The sequence below is a fragment of the Aythya fuligula genome, chromosome Z (assembly GCF_009819795.1).
Source record: "Aythya fuligula isolate bAytFul2 chromosome Z, bAytFul2.pri, whole genome shotgun sequence".
Lineage (NCBI taxonomy): Eukaryota > Metazoa > Chordata > Aves > Anseriformes > Anatidae > Aythya > Aythya fuligula.
In genome coordinates this window covers 60,939,953-60,958,706 of record NC_045593.1, presented here as the reverse complement: position 1 = coordinate 60,958,706, position 18,754 = coordinate 60,939,953, and the positions used below count along the sequence as shown (strand labels likewise).

Sequence of the window (18,754 nt, the reverse complement as noted above, 5' to 3'; positions counted from 1 at the left end):
TAACCATTAATCCCTCACCTTCATTATTTACTGAGCGGTACCATAGGGTATATTGCTTCTACATTCAGTATGCTGAATAAAATGCCATGAAGAATGAACCCAACCTGACAAGTTCCAAACATATTATTGCATAAGAAAGATTACACGCCTTCTACATGACTTCCACTCTGAAAAGTCTTTCACAAAATTGTATGTACACAATGAACTCTGTCAGTCAAAGAGACAACCTAAATTGACTCTTTTTCTTCCTTCAAGCTGAAATTATAACACTAACAAAGGTCCAGTTCTTCAGCCATCACAACAGTATGACAACAAAATTAATTTAAAAGAGGCAGTCAGTTCTCTAATTAACAAGGATCTGGAGTCAGGAAGGTTTATTTTTGAAATGGGAAACTACATGTAACTTGTTGCTGTTTATAAATAAGAATCATTTCTGACAAAAGCAGAACAAGACTACTACAGGTTATTTCTTAAGTATTAAGAATTACATTATAATAATTTGAGGGAAAAGTGTGTATATTTTGAAATTTCAATTCCACTTACTCTGACTTCTTTTCACAAGTCTTAGAGGACTCTTCTATTTTTTTCTCTAGTTCCAAAACAAGTTCCTCTTTGCTCAGAAGCGTTTGCTGTGTTTGCATCAGTTCTTCTATTACTGTTTTTAACCTGTAAGACATACATTACAGAAACACATACTGTGAATACAAAAACTTTACAACTTCGGAAACTTCTCATCCTCAGGAAAAACAACAACAGAAGAAACATTAGTCTTTAATTTATACTACTCAGTGCTTGACAGCCTTTCTTGTGGATACTCATTTATATTATACTACTAATCTATATTTTTACAAATCCACACTAGCCTGTGTAAACATATAAGGTTACAGAATGATCTGCTGCCTACAGGTTCTTCTATCAGTAAAATTTTCTCTAGAATGCGTGATGAGTTTTGTGAACTAATGCCTTCCTAATATAATGCTAATATATGAGACGTTTTACAAAAAACAAAAACCTTAAGACTGCTGAAGCACATTGATTAAATACACAGAATTGGTAGTTCGGATGTATTCACATTTAGAAAAAATGAAAAAAGAACTAACAGGTCCTGCATTACAAATTAAATAGCTCTTTTCACAATAAAAGCAAGATGTATACTTTTCTCTACAATTAACTTTTTTTTTAAAGCCACATAATCTTTGGTACTGGAAAATTCAGAGTCAAGAAAAAACTTGTACAAGAACACTTAATACTAACAGAAAAACAGTTATTGCACATCAAAAGCATTACTGGAACTTTGCAATTATAGCAGCAAGTATTTCAATAACCAAAAAGTCAACAAACGTAACATGAGACTTTGTGACACACTTCTCATACAACCCTGCACAAACACTCACATAACGATGACTTCTAAAATACATATCAAACTAGATATTTTGGAATCGAGCAATTGTTAAACCAGGAGGAAAATTAAAGAAAAAAAATTTGTGTGTGCATGTGTATAAAAAAATATAGAAAATATATATGGATAGGCAAATGCCCAAAAGGAAGTGGTATATATAGCACTGTGTGCATCTTCCTCACCTATTCATCTTTGTCTGCTTTCTCCAGATTTTCAAGCCCAATTTTAAAGTAGTAAAGAGTGGAATAAAATCAAAATACTTTAGTACTTGCTACTGCACAGATCTGTTGCTCCAAATCATTTCAGATGTCAGAGTGTCAGAGGTCAACCAAGAGTAATTTACATGCTCTAGATATCTAGGACCCATGTTCTAGATGGTGCTATATGTACCAAAACGAATAATCTTAACATTGAATTAGTTCTCTCTCCTCCCAATATATTTTATACAATGTTGATTAAACATTCTTTATTCAGCCAGTCAGAGATGTTATAAGACTCAAATGACTATAAAAAAGCCATATACCGAACGATAAAAGTTTACTTCTCAAATGAACAAGCATCTGCATGTGTTTATTTTGAGATAAGAACAACACTTGAAACATTTCTCAGAAGCCCATTTTTTTTTATCAGACATTTTTATTGTTATTAGGTTATCAAAATCTTTATGCTGAACTTCTCAGAAACAACAATTTTCTTACACAGACTCTAATTTAATATCAGCTATCAACTTTTTTAATACATTGCTTAAAAATTAATTACCAATTCTCTAACTGAAAATACTGCTTTTTGATCAGCCTTCTAATCAGCATTTTAATCAACGCTGTATTTGGCTCAAAAACTGACTTATAAGAAGCAGATGTTACACTTAGAAATTTGCAAGTTAGATCAGTATATTGCATCCTTTATCAATAGATGATGACTTTTCAAAGATCCATTCTGCATGTGCTGAAATAACAGGAATTAGGCTGATGATCTTTAGTTGTGAGATCATTGCCTTGCATCTTCAAAGTACTGTACCAGAATGTTTCTGCAGAGGAGACAGAGCTTCAGTATCTACCAAATATAGATACACTCAAGCACCAGTATTCAAGGAATTAAAACCAAACTAATAAGATTGTTCATCATTGGAATGTATGATTGCACACATGACAAATCAACACACTGAAATATTTTAACTTTTCAGAAATGTTTGATTGTATATTACAGCATCATACTGAAACAAAGTCAGTGTAGTTCTTCCAAAAATTTCTGAGTTACTTTAGGATCTTCCAAGCATAAACTTTTTACTGTTCTGCTTTTGCAAATATTTCAATATTGGTCTAAGACAGTCATCAATATTTATCAGGAGACACTACGTCTCTCTAACAACTTAGAAGGGTTAGTTAGTACCTCTCTCTGTCAAATCTTTAGTCAAACTTACCTAAAAACAAAAAGCTGAGACAGTTTTCTCATCACTTATCTAAAATGTATTTTAAGGATATATAGCTTATTAAGTCCTCCAATAAGTTATGCATGTAAAGTTGTCGATTGTCTCTTGTATGCTCACAAATACAACAGATTCAAACAAAATTACTGAGTTTGGATCAATATACATCTTTGTATCCCTTCAAAGTCTGGAAATTAAATCCAGTCAGTGTACTGGATTTATCTATATTTGGTAGATACTGAAACTAGTTCTACTATGCAGAAAAAAATTGATTATAGTATTTAAAAGATCCAAGGAAGTGATCTAAACACTAAAGTTGAGTTCAACAGTCTAATTCCTACTGTTTTAGCACACAGAAGGGAAAAAAATCATCATCTATCAATAAATATACTGAACTTACTTGCAAACATAGTAATGTTTGTAAGATGATGTAATGCATAGTAAGATGATACAAATACCTGTTTTGGTTTGATTTTCCACAGTGGTTTTAAATCAAGACTATAGCAAAAAAAAAAAAAAACAACAACAACTAAGCAGCAGTTAATGAGACATATTAGTAAAAGCAGTTAAAGAGAACTAAGTAGTTGTAAAAGGAAGGGCTTCTCACCTGCACTAAAAAGCAAACCAAAAACAGAACAAAGAAGATAAAAATAAGCAGTCAGTTTTCACAGTGCTGGGAGATAGCTAGCGGAGCTCCACAAAAATCTGCACTTAATACATTCATAATAACCCATACAAAGGGCAATTTAAAAAGTGACAAAGAATGCTGATACAATGTTTTTGAGCTAATAAAGAAGGGAGCTGAATGTGAAGAACAGAAAAGGATTTTGCTGGATCTTAAAATGCTCAGTAACTGGATTGTTATTTAAAAGATTAATTTCAATTCATATTGAAATAAGCAAATACACAGAGGAAAAAACAATCCAAAACTTTATTTATGCAGCAAATGGCTGGCTGTAAACTGACCAGTGCCACTCAGAAATTATATTTTGAAATTAAAATGGATGATTCTATGAAAGCAATGCTTGACATACTGCACCAGTCAGGAAATCAAATGGAACGACTCCCTTGGATTTGTTAGAAATGAAGCAGAAGAAGAAAGGAAACCTCATTATGCAATTTTCTAATCTATGCACCTGGATTACCTGTACAATTCTGGTCATTCATCTCAAAAACAATACAGTAACCCTAGAAACGTTCAAAGATAGATGACAGGCTTGAGAAAAGGTATGAATAAGTTCTTTGAAAGGAGTAACTACAATTAAAGACTCCTCTGAAAAAAAATGATAGAGGAGGAGTACGACAGAAACTTAGACTATCATGTGTGGAAAGGAGTAGATTATTCCTATTCTTTGCTAAAACAAGGACTTAGTCAAAAAAATTTAAACTAAAAATTAACAGGTTCATACATTATGAAGTTAACCTTTAGAATTCCTTGACCAGATATTCTACTGACAATAGATGCTTGTACATTTTGAAACTGACTGGACAAACTCACAAAAGAAATCTAATACTATTACAAATACTACTTCCAAGTCGTAACATATCCAAGCTGAAAAATATGAGATGACACTGTTCTTATTCTCCTCCCTAGTTTTCCCTGTTGACCAATGCCTGAGAGGAGATATGCTGATGTCTTATTAAAGCCAAAAAGTAAGTTACTTATTGTTTTGAGCTACAGTTTTTCTGAGACTCTACCTTCCGTAAGACATATTGAAGAGGTAGATTTTGTGCATGTATTTTTTCCTGTTACAGAGCTGAAGATGATCTAGATATGTACAATGTTTACATAGCTTATCCAGGAATAATCCCACTTTAGTAATGATGCAGAGTATGTTATTAGTGTATTATTAACAGAAGCATGTTTAAACAGAAGAGAAGGGTTTTAATTATCATGGGATTATTTCACAAGAAAGATGAAGCTGTTTCAGTACTGAGGAGGACAACTCTGACAAGGAAAGCTAAAAGTGTACATTGAAAAACTTACTGCAACACCTATTTAAGAAAAAAATATTAAAAGGAATTGGATTACACAGGAAAGAAACAGATGACAGCTAATGACCTTGAAAAGGAATGAAGAAAATCTAGAGAATCTGTCATAGTGAGGAAGCATGGGACTAGAACAATCTACAGAAGCTTTACTGTAACACGTTTATATTTGAAATATCTTACTGTTATGAAGACTCTCTATGACTTTGGTTTTCACAATAACCTATAAGAAACAAGAGTTTCTTTCTCCAAGTTTGCTTAAGCAGAAAAAATCAAAAAAAAAAACAACAAAAAAAAAAACAAACAACCACTGCTATGTTATTTAGATTAGCTATGCTTTTGAAAACAAACAAGTCAAACATGGACTGAAATAAAGTATAGACACCAAATCATTACAAAACAATGAAATTCTACCTTTGCCATTTTGAACTGCTGTAGTAAATATAAAAAAATACCTAAAGTGTACAATTAATACTTGCAATCTCACAGGTGACTGCATTGGACCATTTTATGGAAAAATTAAGGTTGATATGAGAACATTCTAACAAAGGATAACTTCAGCAGGAAATTTGTTCCCCAGTAACAACCAATTAAAGGTGAAATTGGTAAAATTAATTAAAATATTTGAATACACTGATATGCGTATTAAAATATGCAGAAATATTTTACCATGCTGACTTATTCCATGAAATGCAATACAACAGCTACACCTGTTTTAGTAAGTTAGCATTTTAAAAGTTATAAGGATGAATGAGAATTTCCTTTAAAAACTAAAACAAACATTTACAAAACAAAACAAGTGAAATAATCTATTTGAAAACTTCTCTGGATGGCAATCCAAATCACTGACTGCAGTACTGTACTCAGTGGCTTCATCAACAGATATCAACGTTTTTCCTAGAAAACTGAATGTGGAAACAGTTTTGGGAAGATACATGTAAGTAAATGAATTCCCAGTGAGAATTTATGACAAATTTGGGGCACTGTATAAATTAAACAGGGAGGAAAGGTAACTATATTGATAGCGTTGACAAGTCTTCCGTGGGGCCTCAGCACGTTGTGCTAAAGAACAATAAAAACAGCAACAGACAAGGGCTTAGACCATGAAAATTCTCTTTTTAGAAAGCAGACCTTAAAAATGAGGACACAGCAAAGCAATGAGATGATGTAAGTTAGAACAGCATTTCCAAAGCATGAAAGTTTTGTTAAGACTTACGTGACTTGTAAACTTTCTGCTGTTAGATTATTCCACATGATCTCATTAGCTTGAAGGTTTTCATTTTCTTCTAATAAAGATGTATCAAACTCTATTTCTTGTTCAACAACTTCTGATGACCTAATCCAGTAAATAAATGTTATATTTGTAAAATTAACATGCATCTTTCAGTGGAGCATAAAGCAAATCATTACACTTTGAATTATTTTAGTAATGGAATATAGATAAAATCACGTATGGAATAAATGGAAAGCAGCAACTGCATCTTCTTCTTCCTTTGAATGAACAACACAGTCCTAAAACCATACCAGAGTATAAAACTGAATACAGTTCTTTGAATTAAGCTCACATGATAACCGAGCTTCTCAGGAAATCTACATGCATAGGTCCACTAATCCTGCTATAAACCTTCACTTAACCACTACAAATTTGCAACTTAACAAACAAGGTCTTAAAACTATTTCCACATGTAACAATGTACAGTAACAGTTCAATAAATGGTTAATACAATCCTTGTTTGTTTGTCAGTTTTTTAATATAAAACTTTATTACATTAACAGAGTCACAGAATGGCTTGGGTTGGAAGGGACCTTAAGTTCCAACCCCCTGCCATGGGCAGGGACACCTCCCACCAGGCCAGGTTGCCCAGAGCCCCATCCAGCCTGGCCTTGAGCACCTCCAGGGATGGGGCATCCACAGCTTCTCTGGGCAGCCTGTGCCAGTGCCTCACCACCCTCTGAAGAATTTCTAACCTCTAATCCCAATCTCCCCTCTTCTAGTTTAAAACTATTACCCCTAGTCCTTTCACTGTCTGTCTGAGCAAAAAGTTGCTCTCCATGCTTTTATAAGCCCCCCTTAAGTACTGAAAAGCTGCAATGAGGTCTCTCAAGAGTGTTCTTTTTTTCTCCAGGCTGAGCAGCCCCAGCTCTCTCCACCTTTCTTCATAGGTGAGCTGCTCCAGCCCTCTCTGGAGGGTTATCTTTGTGGCCCTCCTCTGAGCCCACTCTAACTGCCCCACATCCTCCTTGTGCCGGGGCCCCAGCCCTGGATGCAGCACTCCAGGTGGGGCCTCATGAGGGCAGAGCAGAGGGGGGCAGTTACCTCCCTCCACCTGCTGCCCATCTCTCTGTTGATGAAGCCCAGGACACAGTTGGCCTGCTGGGCTGCAAGCACACACTGCTGGCTCACATCAAACTTTTTCATCCACCAGAACCCCAAGTCTCTCTCTCCACAGGGCTGCTCTCAGTGAGTTCTTCTCCCAGTCTGTGTACTCAGATTGTTTCAGGCACTGCTCAATCTGCAATAACTGCAGTGTGCACAGAGATGCCTAGCATTCATTTACCCACAATATAGACAGTAAGAGAAATAAAGCAAACAAACAGCACAGCACAGGATGCAAACTGCATCCAAATACTCAGTAAATTAGCCCATGCTGAATCTAGATCAACACGTATTACCAAAGTTATGGTTCAGAGAATCATAACAACATTAATATGAATTTTGTTATTCTAGAACCAGACAAATAGATGGATGGTTAGAGAAATAGGGTTAAAAGGCTGACTTTCAGCCAACCTTCTTCTACACATGCAGGTAGAACTACTTTTAGGATTAGGATAAAGCTTTACAAGTAACAATGTACAAGGAAACAAAGAAATAAATTCAACTCTGATTGCTTAAACAGCATTGAAATTTAATGCAAGGTTTTCTTAAGAAACATTAAGATGCACAGCAAGAAGGAAATACACACCTGTGAGTATCTACGAAGTCATTATACTCAGAATTGGGGTCTATCTGTTCAACCGAGGTCTGGATCTCTTTATGGACATTCACAATCTCTTCCGTAACGAGACTGGTGATCTGGCTATACTCATCCAAGATTCCTTTTCTAGAGAGGAAAAAAAATTCTAGTGTATAACATGGCACTGAAGGCATAGATGGCATTGAAGATGCTTCAAACTTTCAATTTCCTGTTTTTACAAATTCTTGTTGCAACTGGCTAAAAAGGGAAAAAATAAGACAATATATTACTCAAAGAAACAACAGATCAGTTGTGGCCTCTTCTTTACAAATTGGCCATTGATGGAGAAGTCTCTAATAACATGCTCCTTGTACTGATTTCAGTGCATCTACATACAGGGTAGCTAAACTAAAGCTGTAGAGATTACAGGGAAAACGAACACACACAGCTCCTTGATGATACCCTTTTTCACAACAACATGTTTGTCTACACTGAAGTGTCTCATATTCCCCTGACTGATAAAATAAATATATTCTGGCATAAGGGAAAAGGCAGTGTGAAAACTGTTGGTGTTTTTTCATCATTTTATCCATCCTTTAACATAAGTTCATTTTATGAATTGGCATACATCACAAGTTGGCATACATTTACAAGAAGAACCAAAATCACGGAAGAAGTTCACACAAGAAAGTACGTGTCATCCAGTCTTGTCATTACCTGGTCCCTGGAGTGGAGAAAAGCAAGTGATTAAGGAGTAGGAAAGGACTATGCCATATTGGACCACAAATTTTAATAGCATACAGTAACACTTCCTCAGAATACTTTGCTGTTCTCCACTTTCCATAAATGAACCCTCAAAATCATTTGCAATTTTATTTTATTTTTTATTGACAGATTTTCTGGCTTGCCAGGTGCTGAAGTATAGCAAGCTTTTTCAAATACTGATCAATTTTAACCATACCAGAGAAAAATGCAGAGAAAGAAGTATTAATATTTTATCCTGGATATGATCTCTAGACTTGTTTACTCAATAGGAAAACACTATTTGCTTGAATTTTTCCAGTACATTTTCTGAGGAGAGAACAGACAAGAGAAGCATTTTGTCTTGTCTGTGAACAACACGTCTGAAAACACTCCAGAAAACAATTCAAAGACAGCAACAAAAGAGATAAGCCAATGCCAGCTACAGCAATGCTATATCTAAGAGAAAGGGAATCAATGTCAACTACAAAATAATAATAATGTTAATCTATGCTTCAAGATTGCCAAACAAATTGATGTGCCAAATCGGGACTATTAAGGAAGTTTGTTTCATACTATGGCAACATCTAGCTTCACACCTGACCTCACCACTTCTTTTTACAGAATTAAGCCCACAATTAACAGAAAGCACTAATTTTCCAATCATCTCAGATCTCACTAAAAATGATCAGCTATTGACAAAAATTGTTCCCAGTCTTTACCTCAGTGATAACAAAGACAAATGGGTTCAATAGGTTTTGCATGATAAAACACTTCACTGAATTACTATGACTTACATTTCTGAAAAATCAACTTAATTGCAACAGAAAATTTTACCTGTATTCTCTTGTGATTCTACATAAAGATTAAAAGGACTGAGGAGAATACTACAGAGGTCTATTTCATTTTACATAACCTGCACCAGCATCAAAGGCAGTAATACGATATACTATATGGGGCCATTAACGTTGTCTGCATCACCTAAGCATATAGAGTATGAAATCCTCAACTCTCCCTCACTTGCTGAAGTCAAAATGAACATAGGCTCCAGAAAAGGTAAGAAAATGAGTGCATCACATCTAAACGAACAATAACTACAAGAAAAAGTAACTACCCTGCCTTTTAAACTAAGTGATACACAGAATGCCCAGGAAAAAGACCTAACCAACTCACGTTCTTCAGGAAGGTCAGAGAGGCAGCACAGTGGTTACAGACCAGAAAAGAGGGTTTAAAGTACTAATTTTCTGTTCTCCGAGATCATCAGTTTGCATATCTCTTCTGTAATTATGTAGAGAATGACTTTTCAGGGAAAAGGTAATTGTATTTTTAAGGTTGGATTCCTTTCACTGAGATTAGGTCTACGTGATCCTGTTACTTGCCCATGCCTATGACTAACCATACATCTGCCTGGACCTCCTCCAAAATGACTGTCAAGATGGTTGGAGAGTTAAAAGCAAATTTGTTAGTGGGAGAGTTTCATAAAAATAAGACTACGGAGAGGCAACAAACTTCTCTGTTATTCCAGCTAAAGGAGAGGACAAAGCATGAGCTCAACTGTAAACACTGCACTTTCTGTCAAATTTAAGTTTTACAAGAAGATAGTGTCTCACCAAAATGCTTAAGCATCCCCTGAAAACTACTGTCTGTATTTGAATACTTATCTATTCACAATTATTGTTAATTGAAAGATACAAGTAGCTTTTCTCATTGTTCTTGATATAAAAATAATTAAAGTTTATTATTTTCTAATAAGTCTATAAATTAGGATACTGCACACAAAGTTTTGCACATTTAAATATAAGTATGAAGAGATCTTACAGGGCTTTAATCATTTCTTCTTGCATTTTCTGTAGCGAATCAAGTAACAGAGGAAGCGTAGTGTCATAATATTGGTGCTGGTGTAACTGTGCTCCTTTCAGTGCCAACACATACTGATTATGCAACATATGAAGCTTCATAGTGGCTTTATCACACCGATCTTTGGCTTTCTCAGTCTCCTTTCCTAACGAAAAACAAAAACAGAAGATGAAAAGTTGATTTAAAAGTACACAAACTTGCGGATAACACAATTCTAAAAGATTTGTGGTAAGTTTACAGCTTTTCTTCTCCTAAAGAAATACATTTCCAAAGTATTACTGTGAAGAAAGTAAAATTTGACCATTTTCAGGTTGTTAGTAAGACCAAATGCCTTGGTTTTCTTCTTCTGGACTAAGTAAGAAAAAACTGCATTTACTTTGAGTAGAAATCCAGTAATTCTTTATCTAAATTTATATGAAAACCACTACCTACACAGGTATAGAAATAATACCATTATTAAGAATAAAACTCATTCATATGATTATCAGAAATGCTTTTTTTTTTTTGCCTCAAAAGAAATGTTTATTTTTTAAAGAAGAAAGTAAAAGATGTCCTACTAGGTTAAACCCATGATTCACCTAGAAGCTGTCATTTATTTTGAACAAAAAATCTACTGCCACATTATCATCCCAAGAAAGCACTGATGCAGCCTACATATCAGTAGCTGAACTCCAGCACTATTACTCCTCTACAAAACTTTCTGCCTTAATACTACAACTTAACATTCCCTCATCAGTGTCGGTATGCATCAGGAAGCATCAGGAGGTCAGCATTACAATCTCATCTCCGTGCTACTGGAACCTAGAAATCCTCAAGTCCGTGCTTATAAGACCAGCTGGGTGCTGAACAAGGGTCACAATGTTCTTCAAGAGGTCATCTATTCCACTCTTTGCCACGGTGACTGCACAGCTATGTGACATATGTTTCTGTGATCTTCCTACAATCTGCAATGACAGATAACTTTGCAACTTCCCCGTACAATTCAGGTCAGCGTGCTAGCTGCGATATGACAGCACAGCCAGCACTGCGTCAGCTGCGCTACCTGAAGACACTCGCCCACCATCTCGTCCCTTCACTCTCCAATCTAATTTTGTATTGCTTTAATAAACTCTTTATACTCTCACTTACTTCATCTGCGTGCCGCAGACATGAAATACAGATTCTACAGTTCTCTGGAATCCACCTTTTATACAGTAGAAAACTAGATATTCTCCTCTTCTGCCCAGTCTTGTCATCTTCACACTGAACAATGTACAGGTCTCCCCTTATCAATCCTGTTTTCTCTTTTCAGTCAAATGGCTCACAGCCTCACACAAGTCAAGGTTCAGTCACAAACTTCAGTCAAGGTTCAACTTTGAAAGCCACAGCATAAGTCATACATCCAGATGCTTCTAGATCATTGCAAATGAAAAAAAAAAGTGCTTTTTTTGGATGCCATACAAACATGGCATCACTAATTAGTGATGACCTAATTAATCTGTTGAGTTAATCTGATCTAGTTAATCTGATCTTGGAAGAAAAAAAAAAAAGAACCCACTACATTTTTCCAACCATCTCTCCAGTTTCTCAAATTATTTTAAACTCTACAGCTGTCCTCCAATGCACTTTAAATCCCTTTAAGGTATAGTGACACCTGTAAATTTAATAAGCAAACTCTGGTTCAAAGTGATGAAACACTGGAAGACCACCCACACCTAATCCCAACATATATCCTCTCATGTCCCACAGGATAGATTATTCTGACAGGACCCCGTTAATAACCATTCACCAAGCAGTTTTATGCAGGCAGTTTTGCACCTCTATTAGGATATTTCCAACTTGATCATGCATTGCCCTTGTCATAAAAGGATAATATATTATTTCGACATGTTTCCTTACTGAGACATATAAGCTCTTACTCATATCCTCGTTATCTCCTCAATATTTATGAAGTGTCTGATATTTATGAAGTGTCTGATGACTTTTTTCAGGCACTGAAAGCATTCTAAATGAATCTGTATCTGCAATTACCAAACGCAGATTCACAATAACCTGCACAGATAAACGCACACTAACTAAAAATCTCAATCATACTGATACATCTCTTACAATCTTAAAATAAAGTAATAAAGAAAACTTTATTTTAACATGTCAACCACCTATCACAAAGCAGCAGATAAAACGAAGAAGTGGCAGATTGGGACTTGAAAGCAGACCTTGAAAAGCTGAAATTTTGTCAAACAAGGAACACTCAAAGGTTTGTGAACTCTGATAAATTAAAACATAGAAACACATTATCACATGTCAAAAAAGATTTGCAGGAAAAACTTGTAAAATAGCAATAAAACTGATAATAAATCCTCTTTCAAATACACTGGAGTCAGCAAGCTCGTCAGAAAATGTAAAGAATGGTTGTTATATAAAAGGAGCTGATAGAAAAAAATCTTTTTCTGCATTCATTTTCACTGTGAATGACCTTCAGAGATTTCCATGCTGAAAAGTCTCTGTATGAAAGAGTCACAGAATCTCTCTTCAGAGACATCAGAAGAAGAGGTTAGAGAACAAACGAAGTAAGAAAAAATTAGCAGGACAGGAAGGTATTTAGCTTTAGAACTCAAAAGAAACTTGAGGAAGTTTTTTTCTGATCGGCTTTTAAAGGAGGAAGTAGGCACTCAGAGTGCCTCAGGAATATTAGTTGGGGCCTGATATATGAGGTGATAAAGATGTTGATAAAGATGTTAACTGAAGCGAACAACCAAAAACTCATTTTTCATGGGGAACCCATTTTATTTAATTATATATTATTTTCCCAAGGGAAAATATCAGAATATTGTAGTACTTATTTCTAAATTAAACATATATCACTTGGAGGGCAGTTTAGAAAAACAAAACAACAACAACAAAATAACAAAAAAAAAAAAAAACACACAACAACAAACAGCATGCTCAGAATAGTATTCCAGAAATTGGAATGACTGAACATGTCTGACATCAGTGCACCGAGAGTACAGGAAAATGGTATAGCTCAGTATCCCATTTTCCTATCTGCCTTGAGGACTTTGCTATACACATAATTCCTTAGCAGAACACTCCAACAAATTTGAGAATAAATCAAATCACCATACACACCCAGCTTTCAAATACAGATGGTTACAGTTGGCTGTCCAGAGACAAGACCTATCTACATGGTCTTTGTGGAGAATAAGAGAACACGTAAAGATGATGGAAAGGCAACTGAAGAGAGCGAGGAGAGGAAGCAGTCGGGTAGTAGCTACAGTACAGGGACTGGATGAAAGGGGAGAAGGCAGCTGGAAATCAGAGCAGGAAAAAACAAGCCTCCTTGCCTTAGACTATTTCTTTAGCGGAGGCACTGGACCGAGCACTCCTTGGGAGAGGGGAACACAGCAGTGGGAGAGGAAGAAATGCTGGATCGTTTTTCGTTCTTATTACAAGTTTGGCCACTCTTACTCAGGCTATTTGGCCAGCACGTTCGGAATTACATAATCCAAAATTATCTCAAAATATTATACTCTGGTATTTGAACTTCAAGTAATTTTCACTAGGAATTGAAATACTTGACTCTCTAGAATGGCATAGCAAGAATGCCGGCCTTTTCTTTGCAAATGTCAAACTCTCATAATTGAATTTTGCAAGCTTCATAATACGGTTTATAGCCTAACATATTGTACACACAGTCTGTTTTTATAAACATTAAACAGATTTGTCAACAACTGGTGGCAGTAGAATTATAATTAGATCTATTCATGAAATTCATTATACAGATAAAGAAAATTGGATGTTTTCTTCTGTGTTAATTGACACATTGAACAACTGTGTTCTCAGCCTCACTGCATTTTGCTGTTTTATAAAACTAATTGCAATGCAGAAGTAGTACTGTAGCTCTGTAGCTACATTTCTTTAATTAATCATAGGTCCAAAGACTACATTTAAAAGTTCAGTGTGCATGATACACTGATTTAGTCTAAAATTAGTGGACCTGTTCTCCTAAGGAGCAATGTATAGCAAAGGACTTTTCTCCACACAGATGGGAGAAAGGGATAGTTTCGACCTTAATGAGGTTTCTGAAAGAAATACAATATTGACATTCTCTGTTAGGTAGTGGTTATTTATGGTGTAAATTTTTGGTTTAGTTTAACAGCTGAAAACTGTTTGTGGTGATTCATAGTTCAGAAACCTTTACTGGTGGAGCACTGTAAGGTTTGACACACGCTGGTAGGGCATGCAGCTTGAAGACATGCACGGGCAAAACAGCAAAACCGTGACACTACAGAATGCAGAGTAAAGCATCCACTAATTTGCACAGAACAAGGATCAACCTCCTGATAGGTATCTGTAGTACAATGTTTACGACCCAAGAACTAGTACAAGTTTAGCTGTTCACATTTCAAGTTCAACTTCATGACAGTGTAGGTTAAAGTACTGACCAACACTTCAATGTTTTTGCAACAGAAAATTCCAGTTAAGCTCCTTCAGTTTAAGCCCTTCAGCTAAATCTTATGTAACAGCTAATAATGAAAGTAAAGGTCCAAAAAGATCAAATAAAATCGTTTAAGTTGATAAAGACCTCTAAGATCATCGGGTCCAACTATTAAAATATATGATTTTATTTAAAAATTATCCTTTTTAAGGAAAAAAAGCATACAGTGCAAATCTCAGGTTTGAGTAACATGAGATACAAAGTGCTCCCCTCAAAATCAAAAGTCCTAAAAGAAACATTTTGGATAGATTAAGTGCAAAAAGTGGTCGTAAAAAATTCCAGGACTGAATGCTTTAAGAAACAATTTCTTTATGTCTACCTTGTAGACCAGCTTGTAGAAAACAGAAGTGCAACATTGTACTTTAATGGATACATACCACCATAACCCCTGAAGTTCTGTTTCACTACAGATAAAACAGCTCCAACAAAGCCCTCTACCAAAGAATCCTACTTTACAGAAAGATTGCATTTTTTTCCTCCCAGCATTGCTTTGCATCAGCCGGGAGAAAAGCTGTCTAGAAGACCTCCTAAAAGTACCAGTTTTTAAGCTGTTTGTTCTTAAGTTTGTTTTGTTTTTATTTGATTTGTTTGTTTGGGACCTCTGTGGACAGGAAAGGAAAAACATGTTTTAAAGAAGAAAAAATTGGCAAAACACAGATAGCCAAAAGTTTGTCAACACTTGAGATGTTCTCTCAGATTTTTGCATCTTTTATGTTTCCTCATATAAAACAATACATACCATAATTGCTTTTTGAAACAGCATAATTGAAATACTAAATATAGCATGTGAATGCAGCATAAATCTGATAGAGCCATTTAGAGTGTCTACCATTACAGAGAAACGTCTGCAGAAACTTTTTGTCCAATTTTCACATAAATCCCAGACATCGTCTAGGAGTCCTGTGTTACGGTATTTCAAGAAAGATTGCCTCTGGCTTCTCACTCATAGAACACTAGTTATAAGACAGTATTTGGTTATTGGAGAAAGAAAAGACGATAGCACAAGACCAAAACAGCTGCTTCAGGAGCAGAGGATCCTTTACTAGCCAGACAACTCATGGCTGACTACTTGTTCTTCAAACAACAGCAAAGCATCTGAAGAAACTGGAGGCAGCAGGGAACTGCATATACTCATTCATGTGCTGGCGACTGGCTAGTGCCTATAACATGGCATGGGAAGCACTTTACACCCAGTGAAAAATGAAAGTTAAAAATAAATACCTGAAATTTAATTCTCATTGATATGCTGAAAAAATGTTTACGCACACAAACATGGAAAGCAATTCTGACAAAAGTAACAAACAGTGACCGGAAAAAAAACACGTAATGGATTTCAAAAACCTGCAGATGTTTCTTTGCAATAAAAAATACAAGGTGAATATTCTCCAATACAAGGTGAATGCTACTACTTCCTGACCTGACAAGGAAAATAATAAAAGATACTGAATCAGAATTGAAAACAGAAAGAACTGAACAGGTACATACATATAAAAATCAGGATTAAAATCAAGGTAATAAAAACTACAGCTATCAAAGTCACAAAAGAAGACAGGCAAAGCTCCACAAGTACATTAGAAGCAAGAGCTGAAGGACACCAAAAAATCCATGTCATTATGGAGTTAAAATAACTAGTCATGTCAGAGAGGACTGAAGGATTTTATGCCACTTTAATTTTAAGCGAGGCTGAACCAAGAAGAAAAGTGGGTGTCTGGCTACATTAGAAGCATTCATACCAAATGAAAAGACAAAGCTCACACTCAAGCAGATGCTCCCAACCCATACAGGTGCTTATCTATGTGGTACACATAGTGAACTGCAACCAAGAAATACACGCCAACAGTATTAAGCAAGCACCCATGTGAAGGAGCTTTACCTGAACCCTAAAGCAAGATGGACTTTTTGGTTATTGGTAACAAGTGACAGCAGAATCACAGAATGGGCAGGGCTGGGAGGGACCTCTGAAGATCATCTGGTCCAACCCCCTGCCAAGCAGGATAGCCTAGAGTACATTGTGCAGGATGGCAGCCAGGTGGGTTTTGAATATCTCCAGAGAAGGAGACACCACAGCCTCTCTGGGCAACCTGTCCCAGTGCTCTGTCACCCTCACAGCACAGAATTGCCCCCTCATAGTGAGCCAGAACGTCCTGTGCTTCAGTTTGTGCCCATTGCCTCTCATCCTGTTGCTGGGCACAACTGAAGAGACTGGTTCCATCCTCTTGACACCCTTCCCTCGGATATTTATATACATTGATGAAGTCTTCCTTCAGTCTTCTCTTTTCCAGGCTAAACAGGCCCAGCTCTCTCAGCCTGTCCTCGTGTGAGTGGTGCTCCAGTCCTCTCACCGTATTAGTAGCCCTCCTCTGGACTCACTGCAGTAGCTCCATCTCCCTCTGGCACTGGGGAGCCCAGAGCTGGGCACAAGACTCCAGGTGTGGCCTCGCTGGGGGCAGGATCACCTCCCTCAACATGGCGGCCTGGGCCTGGGCTGAGGTGGGATAGAGCCCTGGGGGGATCAGGCAGGGACATGCAGTGCTGCCTGAGTCCTTGGGGCCTGGGCAGACATTTCACTTTTCCTTCTGCAAGCTTTCCATAAGCTTCATTGTACAATGTGAATTACTGTCTTCCCAACAGTAACACAGTCATAGAGGAAAGTAAGGAGCATTCATACATGAACACTGACCTTGTAGCGCTCTTACAGAACGCAAAGATGCCGTAGTTGCTTCAGACCTAGCTCAGAAAAGTCTCTTCTTTCAACTCATTTCCTCTTTGAAACTACACATTTCCAGGAACTGTTCCCTAACAGTGTAAAGAAGCAGGTTTTCTGAAACTTGCAAAATTTGCTGCATGATTGGTGGCTGAATCCTACCTTTGCTTGACCTTGCAGTCTTCTTCACACTTCTCAAGCTACACGTGCAGCATTTTTGCTGTTAGATTTACATCAATTTATATTTGTACAGTTTGAAACAAATCTTAGAATTCTATCCAATTATCTATTACACACTACAGAGCAAGACAGACCAGAACTCCAGTCTCAAACTCCTCAGCCTGGTCTGCAGTGTGAGTAACTGAGCAGAACAGGGAGAGAACTGGCAGGAGTGTGCATCCTCTTCCCTCCCTTCTCCAGATGTAACTCAGACCATGATGTACGAGCACAGAACAAGTTATTCTCCTTGAGCACTTCAGAAGGTTCCTTTGGATATCTCATCCCTCTTTTGGCTTATCCTGTGGCTTATGAAATAAAAATAAATACCTTTATTTTAAATTAAAGTCTGACCTTCATGGTTTACTTTCCAAGAAAAGCCAGAAAGCTTAGCTTCAGATTTTCTATAATTTCCATTAAAACTTCACTTGGGTACCACAGCATTTGATTTCAGACAAGTTTAAAATGGAGAAGAAAGAGCAAGCATTAGGGCTTTTATTTTATTTAGTTACTTTTTCTAGAATAAAGTATCTATCTGCCTTTGAGAAAGGAGGCAAATATTGAGAACACTTTAGTCAGGGAAAAAAACAGGTTTATTTTAAAATCTTTTTTCTTTTTTAAGTCTCAGTAATAAAGCATAAAGCTCCACCAATGCATCCAGTGATCTGTTAGACATTTAACAGTATTTATGACAGTAGTTTTTCAAGTAATTTCCCAGAACTGAACCTATCTTTCTATCTACATATTTTTCATCATTTCTGATAACAAAAATAATTCTTCGGTATTTTTCTGTCTCTACATTTGTTTATCAATACAACAAACCTCCCACGTAATCACTTCCTTATTTATTTCAACTCTGAAGACACACGTTTTCAGAGCATTATTTCACTGTGCCTAGAAAAGAATGTTCCTTTATATTATTTGCTTGCATTACTCTACTGAAAACGTTTTTTGCACTTGTTAGTGAGATGGTTATGTCTTTTACATAGAT

The 18,754-nt window shown here is 36.3% G+C and overlaps 1 protein-coding gene across 3 annotated transcripts in view; it reads right to left on the bottom strand.

The window, feature by feature from the left end:
• Positions 1 to 18,754, bottom strand: part of FER (FER tyrosine kinase) — a 184,529-nt gene that overhangs the window by 136,018 nt on the left and 29,757 nt on the right. For all 3 annotated transcript variants that reach the window (XM_032205776.1, XM_032205778.1, XM_032205777.1), the window contains 4 exons: positions 10,328 to 10,511; positions 7,778 to 7,915; positions 6,031 to 6,150; positions 544 to 666 (listed from right to left, as the gene is read on the bottom strand). In XM_032205776.1, coding sequence (XP_032061667.1) covers positions 544 to 666; positions 6,031 to 6,150; positions 7,778 to 7,915; positions 10,328 to 10,511 — 565 coding nt within the window. The remainder of the gene's footprint in view (positions 1 to 543; positions 667 to 6,030; positions 6,151 to 7,777; positions 7,916 to 10,327; positions 10,512 to 18,754) is intronic.